General features: G+C 65.2%; 1 protein-coding gene across 5 annotated transcripts in view; it reads right to left on the reverse strand.

Moving 5' to 3' along the window:
• KCNQ1 (potassium voltage-gated channel subfamily Q member 1) overlaps window positions 1-19546 on the reverse strand; it is a 320688-nt gene that overhangs the window by 214373 nt on the left and 86769 nt on the right. For all 5 annotated transcript variants that reach the window (XM_032490136.1, XM_032490139.1, XM_032490141.1 and 2 more), the window contains exons 3-10: window positions 19240-19366; window positions 18692-18770; window positions 18237-18333; window positions 17542-17682; window positions 10082-10192; window positions 8862-8957; window positions 6580-6702; window positions 5506-5650 (exon numbers count right to left, since the gene is read on the reverse strand). In XM_032490136.1, coding sequence (XP_032346027.1) covers window positions 5506-5650; window positions 6580-6702; window positions 8862-8957; window positions 10082-10192; window positions 17542-17682; window positions 18237-18333; window positions 18692-18770; window positions 19240-19366 — 919 coding nt within the window. The remainder of the gene's footprint in view (window positions 1-5505; window positions 5651-6579; window positions 6703-8861; window positions 8958-10081; window positions 10193-17541; window positions 17683-18236; window positions 18334-18691; window positions 18771-19239; window positions 19367-19546) is intronic.

Below are 19546 nucleotides of genomic sequence, written 5' to 3' on the forward strand. Positions count from 1 at the left end.
GCCCACTGTATTTCCAAACTAGCGCAGGAAGTCAGAAGCCTGGACACACTGGCATAAACATCTGACTGGACACAGCAAGAAATCAATACAAGAACTTCAGATGGTACGTGGGAACAATCATGTCCTGACAGGGATGCAAGTGGGAAGAAGCCTGCACGGCTGAGGTGGAAGCAGGTGTCAGAACTGCGGAGGCGGGGCGGCGTGTCGAGGACCCGGCAGCGGCTGTCCTGGGCGGCTGCACGACAGGTGGCTGCTCCTCCTCACCACTCGGGTCTGTGGTTTCATACGCTCTGTGATGAGCATGTGCCACTTTTTAAATCAGAAAACAAATCCGGAATTTGAGAGCGGAGCTCTTTCTGTGGGATGACCTTCAGGCGGACGCGTCTGGGAGGAAGAGCTTGGCTGTGGGTGCAGAAGGGGGCTTCGTGGGCAGAGGTGGCCGGGCCAGGTGATCGCAAGGCTCCCAGAGGCATCTGGGCTGTGTCCCAGAGGGGACAGGAATCCTGGAGGGTCTGAGGCAGGCGCACGTGCCAACCTGTCCCCTGGCCACACAGCAGATGGGAGGGGAGCACAGTGAGCCTGATCCAGCGCCATCACCCTCAGCGAAGGCCCAAAAGAGACAGAAGCCACGGGGGCCGAGGGGACAGGAGGGAGCAGCTCGGGCGAGGGCCGACGGGACGGTTCTGACCCAGGAGTTCAGAGCATGCCCATGGAGCCCTGGCAGCCTCTTTCCCTGCCCCGCTGTGCCCCCACACCACTCAGAGAATCACGGGCCCTCAGCCTGCAAGACCCTGTGGGCCCACTTCCCCAGGACCCTGAGGCTGGCAGGAGTGACATGGGATGACTGGATGGTCACCAGAATTTATCATCAAAAGTCCTCTCCAGAGCTGGGGTGACATCACACCCCAGACCAGGACAGAGGAGCAGATGCCAGGAGGGTGCCTGGGACCCTGTTCTTGTTCTGAACAAGGAAACGCTGACCCAGGTGAGACCAAGGTGGGACGCTGACCAGGATGTCACAGAGGCAGGATGTCCCCTGCGGGCTGCACTAGTGCACGGGCCACATGCTTCAGGGTAACCTGGGGCTTGTTACAGACGCACACCCCTGGGCCTCCCCACAGCCACTGTGACTCAGAACCTAAGGGGTGGGCCTCTGAGTTAGCAGTAAAATCTCCAGGTGATTCGAGGGGCACCCAGGGATGTTCCAACCTGGAGTATCACAGTCCCCTGCCCATGGGGAGCTCTCAGCCTCTTGTGTTGGGAACAGATCATCTTTCGCAAGAGGAGGACCTCTGTGTCCGGCAATCAGCAGGCCTGATGCCATAGAAAGCCTCTGTCTGTGCAGGAACAGGGCTCACCTGGTGGGGCAGGGGTGTCCCTGTGGCCCAGAGGGAAGCAGGTGCAGCGGAGCAGGCGCGTGCTGGCTTTGACACGCAGGCTGTCCCGGGCTGCCCACCCGGGGGACACAAGTGGACTTACTGCCCCTGGAGAGGAGGAGCCTGCACGAAGCTGAGACCCCACATCTCAGCCTGGGCCCCTCTAAAAGCTCAGCCAAGAGTGAGAGGGTGGACTCAAACCACAGAGCAGAGCAAAACAAAACCAGCCAACCAAACCCACGTGCTGGCAAAAGGGGGAGAAAAAGAGATTCACCTGCCTTGGCCCGTGTTCTCGGAGCGTGAGTCACAAGTCTCCTCTCGGGGCGCGTGGCTCAGGGCTGCCCTTGTGAGAGGCTCGGTGCGTATTTACGTGACACGGGTCGTCTAGACAATCGCACATCCACACACCAGCACCGCAAGTGCCCCGGGGTGGCTCCCGGGCGCCTGGGCCAGCAGAGGGAGACCTCGCCGGGGCAGCGTCCCTCAGGCAGCGCGCACGGGCCCCCGCGGATAGGGGACCTCCACCAATCACGACCTAAGCTGCAGACCCACGAGGAAGCAAGGCACCAAGAGTGAGTGTCAGAGAAGCCACGGCGAACGGAATCAGAGTGTCCGACAGCTGTGGGTGACGGGGTCACGGGACGGAGCTGCTGAAACAAGTGGGTTCAAGGGGCTGAAGGATCCGAAGCTGTGATGCGAACCAGGAGGAACATACGTGGTGCTAAGGGCAAGCAGACCCGCCCCACGTGCGGACAGATGGAAACAAAAACATACATGGTGACGGAAACGGATCTCAATGGTGGCACGCGTGGCGAGTCTGTAACCAGACAGCCGTGAGCGAGGAAGCAGCGCCCGGGGCGAGACGGGAGCCCGGAGGCAGCCAGGGAGGTCAGAGCGAGGTCAGGTGGGAGTTTTGGGGAGATGAGAGCATCTGGGGGAGACGACAATGCACGACGTGGGGCTGACTTTCCGCTCGATGGAAGACACACCCTCAGATGCGGGAGTCACGACAACTTGCTAGCAGAACAAATACAGATAACCCACCAGCTGATTCACTCGGTGAAACTCCAGGATGCCAAAGCCACGAGAAGGTACGGGGAGTCACCAGACAGGAAGGGAGGGTCGCCCACAAAGGACTGTCGAGGACTGGACAACGCGCGCGGGCGGGCGGGGGCCGGCGGCCAGCCGGCGGGGCGTTGGGAACGCGCAGCTTAGCCTGCAGCTGAACCGTCATCCAGGAGCAACATCTCAGACAACACCCGAGCTGGTCGCCACCCGACTGCCACTGAAGGAAGCACGGGCTTCGGGAGGAAGGAAGTTAAAGCCAAACCGAGAGGCGAAAACTGGCAAATCGTGGGTAAATCCAAGCAGGTCTCCAGGGCCAGTGGCAGGCCCTACAGCAGAGGAGCGTGACGGAGGCCAGACCCACAGCCCGCAGCGAGGCCCGGGGACGGGGGAGGCGGCGCGACGAGGGCCCGCGGCCCGGGCGCAGCGCCCAGGGACACAGTCCCGCCGCCGCCAGCGGAAACGCAGCGCCGGCACCCGCAGCCCCCAGACCCGCAGGCGGGGCAGAGGGGGGGCTCAGCGCTCGGGCCCAGCGCGGGGCGCAGGGGACCACGCGGCCAGCCTGCGCGTCGCGGCTGCTTCGCGCCACCCGCATCCTGCGAGCTCGCCGGCACGAGCCCGAGCCCGCTGCAGCCCGGGCCCGCAAGCGCTCGACACGGGTCCTGCCTGCCGTGCGGCACGTGGCTTGGGGCGTGCCATCCTCTGAAGCTTTTGTCTGAAATGTTTTGTGATGAAAGTGAACAGCCTCTCTTCACCCAGTGGCCTGACTATGCCCAACTTGGCACAGCCCTAGGCCCTGGCGCCAGAGCCCTGAGTCTGCAGACCTGCCCGCCGCTCTCTGGCCCCTCTCCTCCCACCTCCTCGCCCCTCAGTCCCACGCAGGCCCGAGACCGGCCCGCCGCCGTGTCCTGCCCGCTCCTCCATCCGCGCCACCTCTGGGACCAGGCAGAGTGCAGAGCTGCTCCGTGGCCTTCTGCTGCCTGGCCCACCCGACACCTGCAGGCCCTGGGTCACTACTCCCATCCGAGGCCTCCGTCTTCTGAAGGACAGTGATCAAAACAGCATGAGCGCATGCGGGAGCCCACGCTCCTCACCTTACAAGTGGGGAAACCACGTGATACTCCCAGGTCACTCGGCGAGTATGTGCAGACATGGAGAGGTCTGTTCCCCGCAGCACCTCCATCCAAGCTGCTCCTGCCATTTGCCAGGTGCTTCCTCGCCATCCCCAGCCAGCTCTGCTCAATGCTGGTGTCACCTTCTCTGAGAAGCCTTCCCAAGTCCAACCAACCCAAGCCAGGTGTTTGTCCCCCAGAAACCCACACATTCTGCCCCTTGCTGTCACCCACCGTCCTCCCTGGGTGGTGAGGAGCGCTCCCTATGCCCCGGGGGCCTCACCTGGGCCCAGCGTGGAGCAGGCCCCTGACCACGGCCCCTACTGAGCCAGTGCAGCGCGAGCAACTTGCGTGATGAGAACCTGGAAGTGGAGGGAAGCTACGGGGGCCGGGGGTCCTGCCGCCCACACCACCCACCCCCGTGAGTGTGAGACCCGGCCTGACGCCGGCAAACCCAGCCGGGAACCAGCAAGCCTCTGGAGCCCACACAGGACGGTGAGCGTCTCTGTCTGGGACAGGCGCTGTGGGCGGGCAGGCGCTGGCAGGGGGACGGTCCTGCCCCACACACCCCGTCTGCACACCCACGCGGGGCTCGGGCTCCCGCCTGGGTCCGGCAGGGTGGTGGGACCCAGCGTGGCTGTTGGCACCCAGTGTGCGGGCGCTGGGGTCGTGGGCCCTTCCCGGTGTCGGCCCCCGCCCAGGGGTCAGCACCCCTCTCTCACCCAGGGCTCCCGAGAGCCTCCGGGCAAGGAGGACTCGGGGGTTTCAGGTAACCCCGGGCGGGGGCCGCTCTGGGTCCCCAGGGCCCAGGCCCACAGCTCAGGCTCAGCTCGGCGGCTCTGGGCTGGGCTGACTTATCGTGTCGGCAGGAAAGGAAGCACTCCTCCGGGCAGGAGCCGCCCACAAAGGGCGCCCGCCGCTCTGCCCTGGGAGCTCGTTAACATTCCGCAGACATCGCTAAGTACTTAGTAACACACAACGGGCTGAATGGACGCATCGTTTGGGCTGCTCCGTATTCAGCCCGCAGCCACGTCGCTCCTCCCCGCGCCCAACCTACCCATCAGCATTTGCAGAAAGCCCCCATCTGCATCGCGACAATGGTCCTGCCCCAAATCTGGAGCTGTGGGCACAATTGTCCTTTGTGCCCACTCTGGCGGGCAGGTGGGGAGCGCGTCCCAGGGGCTCATCGGCGATGGGGACGGGCGGGCACCCCGATGCCACGCCCAGCGGGCTGGGTGCTCAGGCGCGGTCTCGCACACCCAGCTCCCAGGGGACATCCACAGCCAGCCTCAAGGGACGCTTTCTGCCCTCCTGCCAGCACTGACCAGACGCGGGAGGGTGCATCAAACCTGGCACCAGGCGGACCAGGCGCCGGCGCCGTGAGCACGTAGGGTCAGGAACAACACGAGCTCGTCGCCCTCTGCCGTGCCTGAGACAGGGACGCCGTCCTTACAGCCACCAGCAGGCTGGGATGCTCTAGTGGATGCCGGAACATTCTGGGAGGTTCCGGGAAGAAGTCCAAGAGGGGAGGGAGGGACGGACACAGAAACACTAGAACAACGCACGGAGCAAGGAGGAAGGGGACAGCTGCGGGCACACAGGGCTGGCTCGGCACTCAGGACCCCCGCCCCCACTCCACCTGGAGTGGGGGTCAGCATGTGTGCGGGCCACCTCCTCTCTGCCAGACTGGGGGTGCCAGCCGCATAGCTGGACCGAGGCAGGGCCTGGCTCCCAGAAGCCCAGAGCCCAGAAGAGAACAGAGAAGACTTCTCCGGGTGACACCAGGTTCGCCGGAGCAAACGCAAGGACACCTGATGCCCACAGGATCAGAGCATGTGGTCCAGGGAGGACTGGGCGTCCACACACCCCAGAGGTCCTGCCGGCCCTGGTGGATCAGAACTGAGCATCCAGACCCTGTGCCCACCCCTTTGTCCTGTGTGACAGTTTCTCACCAGAATTGTCACAGCCGTCCACCGAGAAGTGGTCAGGCCTCCGCTCCTCTGCTGCGAGGTCGCAGGTGATGTGGGGGACCACTGGCATCTTTTCTCCGGGGCTCACCCCATTGTCCTTGTCCAGTTTGAACTTTTTTTTCTTTACCTAAAACAGCAGACAGTAAGTGGTCAGTCCCTGGGCACCCTCTGCCAGGACTCCTGCTGGCCCAGAGCACCTGCACCAGCAGGCTGGGGGCACCTGCCAGGGACCCAGGGCCAGGGCCAGCCCCTCACACACAGACAGGGCGGGCTCAGCGTGTGACACTGACAGCGGTCCCGGGGAGGGTGCAGGTAGACAGAAAATTAGCAAACAGATAAATGCAGAGGAACACATCAGAGCAGGTGGTGACAGGGGCTGTGGCCTGCAAGGGCGTGAGAGCACAGGGCGGGGCACAGGCTGAGGGCCAGCCAAGGCTTCTTTGAGGGGGTGACCTAAAGGAAGTGGGGTAGTAGGCCATGCTGGAATCTGGGAGAATGTTCTGGGAGGTCAAACTGCAGGTGCCAAGGCTGCAGGGGCAGCCAGAAACTGAGAGAGCAGGACCTCTCCGAGGACGGTGTGGGCGTGAGCCAGGGAGAGTGCCGGCCCTCCCTTCGTTCCTGAGACCCTCGCCCCAGGCTGCCTGAACTCCCTCACGCTACGACCCACCCCAGACCCTCTTCTGAGCCAGGAGGCCATCTCCGTCCCCTGATGCCCACCACGCTCAGCACACAAAGCCCAACACCAAGGCCCTCTCAAGAGCCTCTCCCAGCAGCTCCCAGAACCCAGCCCGTCCTGTTCCTGGGGGATTCCTCTGACCTCCCACAGCCCTGGCCTTGGCGCGGCCGGTCCTACGTGCCCGCGGCCGTGGGACGCTGGGATGGCGGGAGCCCAGTGCGGGCTGTACCGCTCCAGTGCCCAGAGTGGTGCTGATACCCTGACGTGGGCTGCACTGGGTTGAAGCGCCAGGGTCGAACCCTGGCCGCGAGCTGTGGCCACCGTGGCTCCCCCGCTCGCTAACAAGTGCCCCAGCTGGGCGGCGGGCGGCGGCTGGTTACCATGACGGACTTCTTGGGCTTGGGGCTGGGAGAGAGCAGAGCGTGGCTCCGGGATGGCTTCCGGACGTAGATTTTCCAGGTGGAGGAGTCGGGGTTCTCGGCTGCGTAGCACCGCCATGCTGTCTGAAACCAGCAGAAGGGAGGGGCTGTCACCTGCTGAGCCACCGACAGGGCCTCACAGGGTGCTGCGGGCCCTTCCTGGCGGGACAACAGGGCATCCTGTCTGCCAGCCCTTTCCCTGATGCCCCCCAGGGCCTGTGCCTCTTCCCAGACGGCCTGGCTCAGCCCCTTCCTCGGCCGGGCAGCTCGCAGCCTCACACACGGTCACTCCTAGCTTGGACACCACAGAGGCCTGTGCCTGCAAAGACCAGCCCACCTGGTTCTGCCACCACCTGCCAGTGCCCCCTGGACCGGCCCCACGCCCGGCCCTAGAGCTGCAAAGGTGCCCAGTTGCCTGCCTCTCCACGGGGCGTGCAGAAAAGTAGGTGCACAGTGAGGGCAGGGGTGCGCCCAGAACCAGCAGCCAGGGTCCACCCACTGGGCACCGGGCCCCTGGGGCTGGCAGGAGGTAGACTCAATGTCCAGGAAGCAGAGCTCCTCCCAGAGGCCCGAGTGTGGGATCCAGGGACCCACAGTTTGGGGAGCCCCAGACGGGTGTGGGTGCAGGTCTTAAGGCTCCATTCTAGAGATGCCCATGGCACTCCCACGCAGGGAGTGGCCTGGAGGAGGGGAACCAGGGGAGCTGCGCCACGCCCAGGTGGGCAGAGGTGGGATGGGAGGCAGACCCCAAGCCCAGATGAGGATGCAACCCAAGGGCCTCGGCACCGCCGGCTGTGGGAGCCTGGGAGTGGGTGAGGCAGCAGGGTTCCCGGGGCCGTGACACCACCTGTGATGTGGGCCACACACTCCCCAGGACAGTCAGGGAAAGGCCACAGGCCCGGCCCCCTGAGCCCACGTGCCGCCGTCACCATCTCCAGCGGCCAGCGCGTCTCCTGCTCCCAAACGTGACGTGGCCTGGAGCTTCCCTGCTTCCTTCACAGCGCCCGCCCTCCGCCTGCTCTGGCTCCAGTCTTCTCCCGCCTCCGCCTCCTGGGGACACTGGTGCCAGGCTGTGGTTCCGACTCCGGATTCCCAGAGCAGCACACAAGATCCATGGGGAGTCAGTGCGCCCCTCCCGCAGGAGGCCCTCTGGTCTCCCCAGGAGACTCAGCGGGAGGGGCGCAGCCCATCAGCCTTACAGCCTGACTTCTACTTCCTTCCCACCCAGATGGGGGTCCCAAAAGGGCCTGAGGAACAGACCACCCCTGGGTCCCGAGGGGTCCACACTGTACCCGGCAGCTGCTCTGCTGAGCAGAGGGCCCCATGTCCGTGGCCAACACAGGATGACACTGCTGCTCCTGGCCCCCCATCCCTGCTTCTCAGCCCCGGCCAGGCCAGTGACCAAACCCTCAGCGATGATTCTCAAATGAATCTCGTGCCTACATCTTCATTTGCACTAAAAGGGTCGCCTGGTTCTCCAGTGAGTCCCAGAAGCTTGGGGTCCCAGAGCCAAGTGTCCAGGGCTTGGGGCCACCTGCCTCCTCACCTGCCTCTGACCCTTCCTTTCCCCAGCACTCTGTCTCTGCCTCCTCTGCCCCCCAACCTTGGAGCCTCTGGGACTGTCTTGTCCATCAGCCTGGTGGGGAGGAGGGTGGTCGACTAGCCTGGCTCCCCACCAGGCAGTGCAGGGCATCAGGGCAGACGCAGCCCCACCACCAAGGCCGGCACTCTGAGCCGTGGGCCTGTGAAGGGCAGCTGCCCGGCCTGCCAGAAACCCTGGTCCTCAGCCGCCTGGGAGCCCTGAGCCTCGTGGGAGCTGGAACGGCCCAGAGGGCACCTGCACTGCACCAGCGGGGCCCTGACCCCGGGATTCGGCCCCCCCGAGGACCCCTTACTCTTCCCTCCCAGACTGGCCCCACGCAGAGTGCGGCGCAGCCACAGAAGGAGGACGGAGAGGGGAGAAGCCAGACCACACCAAATCCAGGACTGGCCTGGCCGCCTCCTCGCCCCCAGCCCGGCCCGCAGGACATGACGGTCCACAGAAGCCTCAGTGGGGGGAGGAGGGCTCCCCGTGCCCCTGTGCACCCTGTCAGCACCACTAGACGGATGAGCGGGCACGCCTGGGCGCAATCGCGGCTCTTGGAGTCCGTAAGCAGCTCCTAGTTCCCAGACCAGACAGCTTGTGTCTCCCTGGGGGACACAGGCTGGATGTACGGATGAGGCCATGGGGGCCAAGCCATCACCTGGATGAGCGAGGCCGCCGCCGGGATCTGCCGGTTGAAGTGTTTCTGCCTCTGCTTCTGCTGGACCTTCAGGGCGAAGCCGGAGCCGAGGATGCCCTGGGGGGAGCAGAAAGCAGGGCTCGCGTCCACATGGACACATGTCCCCTGGACGTGGGAGTCGGGGAGATGGGCTGGGCACCAGGTCGCGGGCTCGGGAAAGCCAGGCCTGCCCGGTGCTGAGGGCCCCACAGATGCAGCCCCCCCGCCCACCCCGAGCAGGACACTGCTGCCACCCAGGATCGCTCATGGGGGGAAAAGGGCCGCCCTTCGTGTAGGGAGCTCCCCGCCCACCAAGGGGAGCAAAGCAGACATGCTTACACACGCACACGCACACGCACACACGCACACGCACACGCACACGCACACGCGTGCCACACCAGAGCTACTTGGCACACTGTACACACACGTGCAGACACACGCACACGCGCACACGCACACGCACACGCACACGCACACGCACACGCGTACCACACCAGAGCTACTTGGCACACTGTACACACACGTGCAGACACACGTACACACGCAACACGTTAACGTGACCCCCACAGAGCACACGTAACATACGCACAGTGTGTACCCACATGATACATGTATAAACAACACACAAACACACGCAGCATGTGTGCGTAACACACACACACATGCAAACATGGACACAGCCTGCATGACGTGGAACCCACAGTGCACACCCACACCCAGCACCGCACAACTGTCGCACCCCTCCACACACACAGAGTGAGCTGGAGGGTTTCAGCGCTCAGGACCTGTGATTTCCAGAAAGGACCTGGCTCAGGGCCCCACCACCACCTCCGGGCCTCAGTGCGGGCCTGCCTGCTCCCTCAGGAGGCACACGGATTCCACCTTTGCAGCCCCATGGCAGCCACTGTGGGCACCTCAGGCCTACCCTCCGGGGCCGGATGACCCGGCCCACACCCCGCTATCTGCCGTGAGAGGCCCGGGGGTCGCCCTGAAACCACAGCAGGCCGCCACCTGCTCCTGCTACAAAGGACCCAGCGGGGACGGGAGCAGGAGGGCGGGGGGCCTCCAGAGGCCCTGCGGCAGGCGAGCCGGGGTCCGAATGTGCCCCTCGTGAGTGATCTGCTCCCGGAGGGCCCCCTGCCAGCCCCGGGCCTAGAGGAGGCTGACGAGCCGCAGAGACGCCCCCACCACAGAGCACCTACCGCTGGGAGAGCAAAGAAGGAGATGGCGAAGACGGAGAAGCAGGAGGCGATGGTCTTCCCGACCCACGTCTGGGGCACCTTGTCCCCGTAGCCGATGGTGGTGACTGTGACCTGCGAGGAGGAGCGCGGCAGTCAGCGGTGGAGCCCGAGCCCCGGACGGGCGTCCGTCCTGCTGACCCCCTGCACCCGAGACCTGCTGCCCTGCCAGCAGAAGCCAGGGGAGAGCCAGCACTGAGTGGCTGTGTGGCTCGAGGGGCAGCGCCAGAGCCTGGAGGGACTGGGTTCCCAAATCAACGGGAGCTTGGCGCCGACGGAGGACAGGGCCCACCGGAGGACATGCGTGGCCTCCACGGCCCCGTCCCGAGCAGGCCTGCCACCCAGGCCACCGATGTTGCTGTGCTCCGGCCCCCAGGAGGCCGGAAGCTCCCACCGGGACCCGTCCTCGACAGGGAGCCCGGCCGGGGATGACACACCACTTCCTGACGCCACCCGGGCACCGGATGTTCCCTTTGTCCTCTTCCCTGAGAGCACCAGATGCAGCCCGCTCCTTCTCCTCCGTAGGGGAGCTGTCCCTCGAGGTGGGGCACTGGGAGTGGGGGCCGCTCCCTGCTGCTCCCGCTCCCACCCCAGGCTTGCCTCCCCCTGGCATTGAGGTTTGCTCCCTGGGCCTCCAGCCTGAGCATGACAAGGACATCCTGCAGGGGCTCGGAGCCCCGCCTGGCCGTGCCAGCGTCCAGGCCGTGGGGCTGCCTGCGGGGCTTCTGATCTGAGGAGCCAGCTCTGGGCCTGGCAAGGGGACCCAGGGCGCCTGGGGTCACAGCTCCACCTTTCAGCACACACACTCAACCTGCACACCAGGGCAGCGGGCAGGGTGGCCCAGAGTGTCCCTCAGGCTCCCCACCTGTGGCGGTCAGTCTGGCGCCTGCCACCCTGTGGTCTTGCCAGCCCTGCTTCTCTCCCCCAGGCCACATGAGAACGGCCCCCGGCAGCTCAGGAAGCCCTGTGTGGGACCTCCATGCAAACCCCCGGCCCATGAGGCCAGCGCAGGGAGCAGGGGACACGGAGGCAGGGCCTGTGGCGGCCCATTTAGCAGATTCCAGTGGAAGGCTAGGCCCGACAAGAAGGAGCGAGTCCTGCGGCAGGGCCCACTCCAGCCCCTCAGAGAGCCCACCAGCCACGGGGGTGAGGAGGGAAGGGACAGAGAAGCCTGGTGTCCACAGCTGGGCCAGACACACGCTGTGCACGCGACAGCTCGGAAGCACCAGAGCAGAGGTGGGAGGCCTTCAGGAAGCAGAGGTGACTGAGTCTGGAGCAGGAAGGACCTGGTGAGGGCCCAAGGGACGCCAGCGAGCTCGACGCTGTGGGGAAACCAGGCACACGCTTCAGCCTCCATGACCAGGGAGCCCAGGCCACCCGGTGCCCAGCACACGCCAGTCTGTGGCCCCAGGATCTGGGGGCCATCTCCTGCAATGGCCACGAGGAGCCTTTCCCTGCAACGCCACTGTCCCCCAGGAACACGTCCCCCACACGCAGAGCCACCTGCTCCCGGGCCTGCCTGCGCGTGCACACGCACAGACAGCCAGCCTCGCACAGACACGGGATGTGCAGTGGCCGCCACGTGGCACACACGTGTTCACGTCACACACACAGCATGAGGTCACATAGAGGGTCTGGTCCCACGTCAAGCCTGACTCTCTCCAAGTCCAACCTCTGACACGCACACCGCACGTGCACACAGGCTGGGCACACCTGGAGCACAGCCCTGCTGCCTGTAGGGGGGACCACACCACCCCGGGGCCATGGGCCAGGCCGACGGCCAGCAGGCAGACGGGGGCCCCTCACCAGCAGCCCCAGCGGGCCTGCGCCCCATGTGTGAGGCCTGGGTTGCAGCTGCCTCCGCAGGGGCCCGGGTGTGATGAGCAAAGGCCGATCGCGGCTGCGAACGGCCATCCGAGACACTGCGTCCAGTGTCTTCTGGAAAATCCGGTTTTCCACAAAATCACTTCATTTCTGTATAAACATACAGTGGGGCTATTTTTAAATTTCTAAGTTTCATTTTCTAATATGGTATTGATATAAACCACATAAACAAAAGCTCCCTGGAGCCTTCAGTTACCGCTAAGAACATAAGGGTTCCCGAGACAGGTTCAAGAATGGTGGCCGTGCAGGGAGTCAGGGGCAGGGTGACCTCTGAGACGGAGCAACCAGGGACATGAGTGTGGCCCTCACGCCTTGGGGGCAGGACGTAAAAGGTGTCAGAAAACTCAGTCCTCGAGACAACACGTAACGCACCATTTTAAATTACCAAAGTTAATCCAAAAACCCCCCAAAAAACAAAATACCTCCACAACTGGAAACCAAATGCAGGCGGGAAGAGGGGAAGGGCCCATCTGGAGGGCAGAGGGGTGCAGGGCGGCCGAGGAGGGGGAGTCCACCTCCCTCCATGGACAGGAGCGCGGGAGTCTGCATCCTCGCCCCACTGGGCCAGGCCTGGTGCTGCGCCCGCCTGTCTGGGAGGGGCCCGGAGGGCACCCGCCTGGGCCCCTCAGAGCCCGTCACAGACCTTCTCTGCCGAGTGATCGGCGTCCCTGCAGCCCTGGAGGAGGCAGCCACCCTGCAGAGCCGCTGGCCTTTCCTGCAGCTTGGGAGTGGGACACTTTATCGCCACTGTGCTGGGGACTTGCCCGAGAGCAGGTGATCGGGGGTGCAGACCTGGATGTCCCTGGACACAAACCCGGGAGGTGGCTCAGCCAGGGCGCCCCATGCGCAGCGGCGCGCGAGCACGGATGCTTCATGCCCTGGTGCCGTCCCCCGTCATCTGTGTCTCCTCTGGGTCTTCACTCACGTCTCCAGGAACAGGGCAGCCCCAGTGGGCAGGGCTGTCTGTGGGCAGTGAGGGGTGGGCGCTGTGGTCCTGGGGCACAGCACCGGTCGCCATGGGGAGACGCCGTAAAGGGGACGAACTCTGGTCCGGGAGGCCGGGGGCTGACCCAGTCAGGCTTGTGATCTCTTCTCCCCACCCAGTAGGCACCTGCCTACATCCCTCGCACAGAGGAGTCCAGGAGGGCGTGTAACACGCCCAGGGCCACTCAGTTGGTCGGGGGTGGAGCCCAGGTCCCACCCACCACGTTGCCCCACTGCTTCCTCTTTTACTGTCTCTGGCGAGCTGAAGTGGGAGAGTTCTCACCCTCGATGACACGAGCTGACCTCCACCCCAGAGGAAATCATCCTGAACACCACCCTCACTGGGCTCGCCGAGTCCGAGTAAGACAGTTCCGCAGGTGTCCGTCACTGGACAGGAAGTACAGAGAGGTGGACCTGCCCTGTGGACTCCTACTCATCCTGCAGAACCCAGTCATCAAGGCCCTTCTCTGACTGGGCTCCCAGAGCCCACGTTCCCACCCCATACACAGCAGTCCACAGGTACAGAACCGGATCAGGGCGGGCAGCAGCCTGGGGTCCTACAGACACTCCGTTCTCAGCTGCACTGCACTCCCAGGTCTCACACGGAGCCCAGGCAAAGGAAGAGCCCTGCCATGCGGGGTCTGGGGGCCTGGCCCCCGCCCCCCAGCCCACAGGACCTTGGTTTCCCCAGCTTCACATGAGGTCCCGGCACAGGACCTGCCCACCTGGCCGTGCCAACACGGCTTGCACGAGAATACCTGGGAGGCCCTGTCCTCACCCGGGCCCCAACTTGGCCCCCAGACCCATTTGGCCTCACGCTGCCAGGATGCAGTGCAGTCTGGGGAGCCAGAGCCTTCCGGAGCCCGCAGCGAAGGAGAATGAGCAGAGGTCAGACTCTGTTTTAAGTGGTGGCTGAACGCAGGGGCGGCTTCTAGGCTTTTTACTCTAAAAGCTAAATTTAGACGCAGGGGTGAACAGGGCCTAGCAGCCTCCTGACTTGAGAGACCCCCGGGCGCTAAACAGAGGAGCCCGTGTTTGCAAAAACCGCTTTTCCCTCCACTCAAATGTTAACACAAACAAACGCATTTTGTTCCAAGGGCAAAGAAGAAAGTCTTAAATTCTCCCCAAACACCTCAGCAGCCAGGCATGGGGCGCCACACTCGGGTCCCCACCTGGGGCGGGGGGACTGGAGGGGACGCTCAGCCACTGAGCTGGCACCTAACCGAGACGGCCCGGAAACGGGCTCAGTGAGGGGAGAGCGCGTCTCGTGAAGTCCCGGGGGAACAGCTGCCGGCCGGGGCTGAAGCGTGCCCCCAAACTCACGCCCACCTGGACCCCCAGCACATGAACCTGTTTGGAAAGTGGGTCTTTGTCGATGTGACTGGGTTAAAGGTCTTGAGATGCGAAGGCCCTGGGTCTCGTGGGCAGGCCCTAAACCCACTGACCAGTGTCCTGACCAGAAACAGAAGGTGCAGCCCTGAGCCCAGTCGGGCCTGGGGGCCCCCAAGCTGGAAGAGGCAGGAGGGACCCCCCTGGAACCTTTGGAGGGAGTCAGCCTGGTAGCACCTTGACCTCAGACTTCTGGGAGACCTCAGATCTGGGAGAACACAGCTCTGCTGTTTTAAGCCGCCTGGCCTAAGGGGCTTTGTCATGGCCACTCAAGGATACTGAGAGCCGCTGTCCCATGTGCCATGGACGCCACCACCCTCCCGGCTCCTCAGCTCATGCACTCATTCACACAGCAAACACCGGCCGGGCAGAGATGCTGGGGTCACCCCCGTGGCACTTGTACCCTGCCTGACAGTGTCTACGTGTGGCAGCTCCCCTGCCCCCCCGGCACTCCCTAGCGGAGACCCGGCAGATGGCACATCCCAGCGGCCTTGACACCCTATCCGCACGTCTATCTCACACATCTCGGAGAAGCTGGTCTGGCTCTGGCCGTGCCCACCCAGGCCTGTGGGGTGAGAGCTGCGCTGGCAAAGCCTGGAGCAGACCCAACATGGACATCACAAGTGGCCTGGCCTGCAGTCCCCTCCCCTGCCGAGTGCCCCGTGGCAGCACCACTCACTTAGCAGACCCCTCGGCCACCCAGGCGGGAGCTGCAGGGCGGGGTGGGGCCGGGGGTGCTGGCGCTCTCTCCCTCGGTGGGCAAATGAAGCCACCACTGGGGTGCAGTACAAACTGGCTTCAAAGCCCCAGTTGGGCTGCCCCATCTTGCATTTCTTGAGCTCTGTGTGTCTGAGATGTGCCAGGAGCACAGCCCATAACTCAAGCCTGGGGCACTCCTGCCCGGACAGCTGCAGGGGCAGCCGCTACCATGAATGGGGGCCAGAGCCCCGGCGGGGCCCAGGGCGGCGGGGGCGCGGGTCTGGCGGGGACAATGGCCGGGCCGGGCCAGGCCTGCGGCGGCCGAGGCTGGGGCTGCAGCTGACGGCGAGGCCAGGGCACCGGTGCCAAGCCGGGCACAAAGGGGCCTTTTCCCGGCCGGCGGGCGGATGTTTGCACAGGTGTGCGGCAGGAGTGCCGCTGGCCAGGGCCGGGGGCCGGGGAGCAGCCTCAGAGCGGCCCGGGAAGGCAGGGAGGGCAGTGCCAGGCCGGGCACCGCTTATCAGCGGAGCCGCTGGCCATCACCCACACGCTTCCTGCCGCGTCATCCGGTCCCTGGGGAATCCTCCTGGCTCTGGGCAGCCTGTCCCTCCATGGGCTCTGCCTGTCACCAGGACGCATCCCCTCCACCTACCACAGGCAAGCTCCCTGCTTGGGCTGAGTCCTCCGCCCAAACCTGCCGGGGCCTGCCACGCCCGGGCCTGCGGGGCACAGGCCTGGAATGGGGCCTTCCCCAGCCCAGGAGCTGGGTCAGCGTATCCTTGCCTTCCCTGAGCCACCTGGCACTTGGAAGCTTCCAGAAAAAACGCTGACTCTGCCAACTTCAGGAGCCCCCGCCTTATGGGGGTAGGGATGCAGAAACAGCAGGGGCACGTGCCTGTGCGGGAGTCACAGAGCAGCTTCCGCCCCCACCAAGCAAGCTGGGATGGACTCTCTGCTGGGGGGGGGGGGCCTGGAAGGAAACAGCTCAGGGACAGATCTAGCCAGGGCCCTTCGGACCCTGTGCTGCCCCCAAGACCCCAGCCCCACCTCGTGCAGGCTGTGACCCTCTCCTCTCCCTAGCTGAGCAAGTCTGGGCCTCGGCCCCCCAGCCCCTGGCTCAAAGGGGCTCACATTGGGCCAGGCTGGGCCTCGGGCAGCTCATGGCCAGGGCCAGCGTCGTCTGCTTTGCTGCTCAGGCTGTCCTAGACCCTTCTGGGCAAGAGCTCCGTGCACCCAAGTGCGCCCTCGGGAAAGGTGGGGGGCCAGGCCCTGGCGCGGGGCTCAGAGACGGCCCACGGAACAGACGTTCCAGGCGGCACCCCTGCCTCCCCCACAGCCAGTGTCTGTCCGGGCTGCCTCAGGGCCCCCTGCACGTGCTGTTCCCCAGGCCAGTAATTTGCTGGCCACCCTGCTATTAAGAGCCCAGGCCCTGCCACCCCACAGGGCCCGAGTGGAGGGTTTGGTGAAGGGTGTCCTCCGTGATCTGAGGCCCACGGACCAGTGACGCAGGACGCGGGGAGCACACGGTTCAGATGTCCCCTCACAACCATCCACAGCAAGTCCAAGTGGTCCCCACGGAATGCCTCCCTCCCCCACCACAAGCCTGATTCCTGCAAGGAGCCCCGGGCCTGGCAGAGACACCCGCCCACCTGCGGGGATGTCAGCCTCCCGTCCACCCCTCCTGCAGGCTGGCCACCGGGAGAGCCTCCAGCCACTCCAGCCCACGCTCCTGGCCACTTCCAAGGGAGGGAGAAGGGAGGGAGGGGGGATGGAGAAGGGAGGGAGGGTGGAGGGAGGGGCAGCACGCCCAAGGAGCCCATCTTCAGAGCCGGGGAGCCTCCGGGCCCCCAGCGCAGAGCAGGGGCAGCTCTGTGTTACCGCTGCTGGGCTGGCTACAGAATTTGCAGGCCCATCGCACAGTCAGAACGTGGGAGCACTTTCCTTTCTTCCAGGATCTCCCCGCCTGCCGCATGTGTCTTGTTCGCTGTGTAACATCGCACGCTGGGCGCACGGATATTCGAGGGGCTGATGCAGAACTGCACAGACAGGGCACGCCCGGCCCTGCCCTCCCGTGCCTGCACCCAGGCCCCCGCCAGGGTACCGGGTGGCTGGGGCCTTGGAGCAGGGGAAGGGCAGCCCGCACAGGTGCCCCCTGCACACTCGCCATTGTCCCTTACAGAAGGCAGGTTCAAAGGTAGAAACAGTAAGAACCTCCAGAGGGCAGCTGCAGGGCCCTTCTGGGTGGAGCCTGGTGCGGGCCGCCCGTCCACCAAGCTGGGGCAGCCGCTCTGGCTTCAACGAGAAATCCACTCAGGGCTTCGAGCGTGTGGCGGGGGTGGGTGGGGCGTGCTCCCACCAACAAGGCACGAGATCTTGAGAAGCCAGAGCCCCGGGGAGCGCAGTGCCCAGACCCGGGGCTGCGGCCGCGCGGCCCCACACGGACAGCCCTGCCCGAGGTCCCGACTCACCACGCCCCACCACAGGGCGTCCGCGTAGCTGCCGAACTCGACTTGGCCTGACGCGTTCACGGCGTCCTTCTCGGCCAGGTACACGAAGTAGGAGGAGAAGATGAGCCCCAGGAAGCCGATGTACAGGGTGGTGATCAGCTCCTGGGAGGCAAGCAGGGGCTGCCGTCAGCCGGGTTGCGCCCGCAGCCACCCCCAGCCCCTGCGGACACACCTGGCCGGGCACCAGCGGCAGTGCGGGCCTGCCCGGCAGCGCGTCCCCACACTCCCCAGAGGGCCTACAGCTACTCTGGAAAGCCCCGTGTACAGACACTGGGCTTCAAAACCATCCGTCTTCCCCAATGCCCGTAAACGGCAACGTCGGGTCTCACGCTCCAGGAGGGAGCGGGCCCCTGGCCAGCAGCACCCTGCACCGCCCGGATGTCCTTCATGCAGGACCTTGATCAGGCGACTGGTTGGGGTGCAGGGTGGCCACCGCCACCTCCACAGGGCTGCCCTCCACCTGCCCAGCCAAGACCTTTCCCATCTTGCATTTCTGTCTTTCCACTTGCCTGACAGGCTCCTGTCCCCAGCTTGAAAGAATGTGGGCCTGTCATCTGCCTGGCAGGCTGGGCACACTGGCCCCTTGGTGGGGGGCCGCCCAGCTGGCTTAGACTGAGGTCAGGCCAAGACCCCGCCCTCCCCGCCGGACCACGCACCTGGCGGTGGATGAAGACCACGGAGCCCAGCAGCCTCCAGGTGCCCCCCTGGCGGTCCACATGCAGCATCCGCAGGATCTGGAGGAAGCGGATGCCCCTGCAGAGGAGAGGCTGCTGTGTGCCGCCCGCAGGGCCAGCCCCGCCCCCGCCCTGCAGCCCCTCACTGCCGTGCACCACCCACCCTCCTGGAGCACAGGGTCAGGGCGGGGGCAGCACTCCCAGCCCAGAGCTAAACCTCCAATTTCTGAATTCCTTCCAGGCCACCTCTGGGCGAAGCCCCAGGATTGCCCCTATTCACAGACGAGCAGACTGAGACCCCTGGACAGCTAGGTCCCAGCCCGAGCCCCAGAAGCAAGTCATGGGCTTGTGCTCAGGCTCGAACCCCAGCTTGGCGCAGGCCCCGGGCCACCCCCGCCCAGCACGCTGCCCACGCCGGGAGAGCCTGCGGCGCGTACCTGATGGCCGAGGTGGCAAACACCTGCCCTTTGGAGCCCACGCAGAGGACGACCGTGGAGGCCACAACCACGATGAGGTCTGGGGGGAGACAGTGCCACCGTCACCAGCCAGGCCGCTGGCACCAGCTGGACGCTGGCAGGCAGGCCAGGCCTGACAAAGGGGACGTGGAGACACCTCTGACGGGGAGACCGGGCCCTCCTTCCCGGGCACGTGCAGAGGTCGCCTGGCTACCTCCCCAGCCCTGGCTCCTGGGCCAGGGAGGGCAGTGGACACCCAGGTGAGTGTGACCAGAACCCCTGTCTGTGAGCAGCAGACATGGGCGCGGAGGCCGGCTCCTGTGTGGGGGACCTTGGTGGTCATCCTGCTGGCCTTGGGGACCTGCCCCATCACAGGTGGAGGAGCTGGGGAGTCTCTCAGCCTCCAGGGGTCTCTGCTTGGTGGTGCTTGTGATGGGGTCCACCCACTGGATCCCCCTTCCTGGAGACAGTGCCCAGCCCGTGCCTGGAAACCTTGAGGTGGAGCTCCCAGCGGGGCAGGCAGGACTCACCAATGATGGAGATGGGCTTCCGGGCAAAGCGCAGCCGGCCCCAGATGCCCACGTACTTGCTGCGGCAGCCTGCAGACCAGAGGCGGACCACGTACTCCGTCCCGAAGAACACGACCAGGACGATCTCCTGCAGGGACAGAGGGCGTGAGCTCACCTCTTGGCCGGGCCCTGCCGCCCGCTGAGGCCGACTGCACGGAGGAGCGGACGCCGCGCCAGGAGCCTCCGCTGAGACACGTGGCAGGAGCAGGTGGCCTGGGCCCTGGTCTGCTGCATTGCCCACCTGGACAGGCTGGCCACTCAAGCCCAT

This window comes from Camelus ferus, chromosome 10, assembly GCF_009834535.1.
Source record: "Camelus ferus isolate YT-003-E chromosome 10, BCGSAC_Cfer_1.0, whole genome shotgun sequence".
NCBI lineage: Eukaryota > Metazoa > Chordata > Mammalia > Artiodactyla > Camelidae > Camelus > Camelus ferus.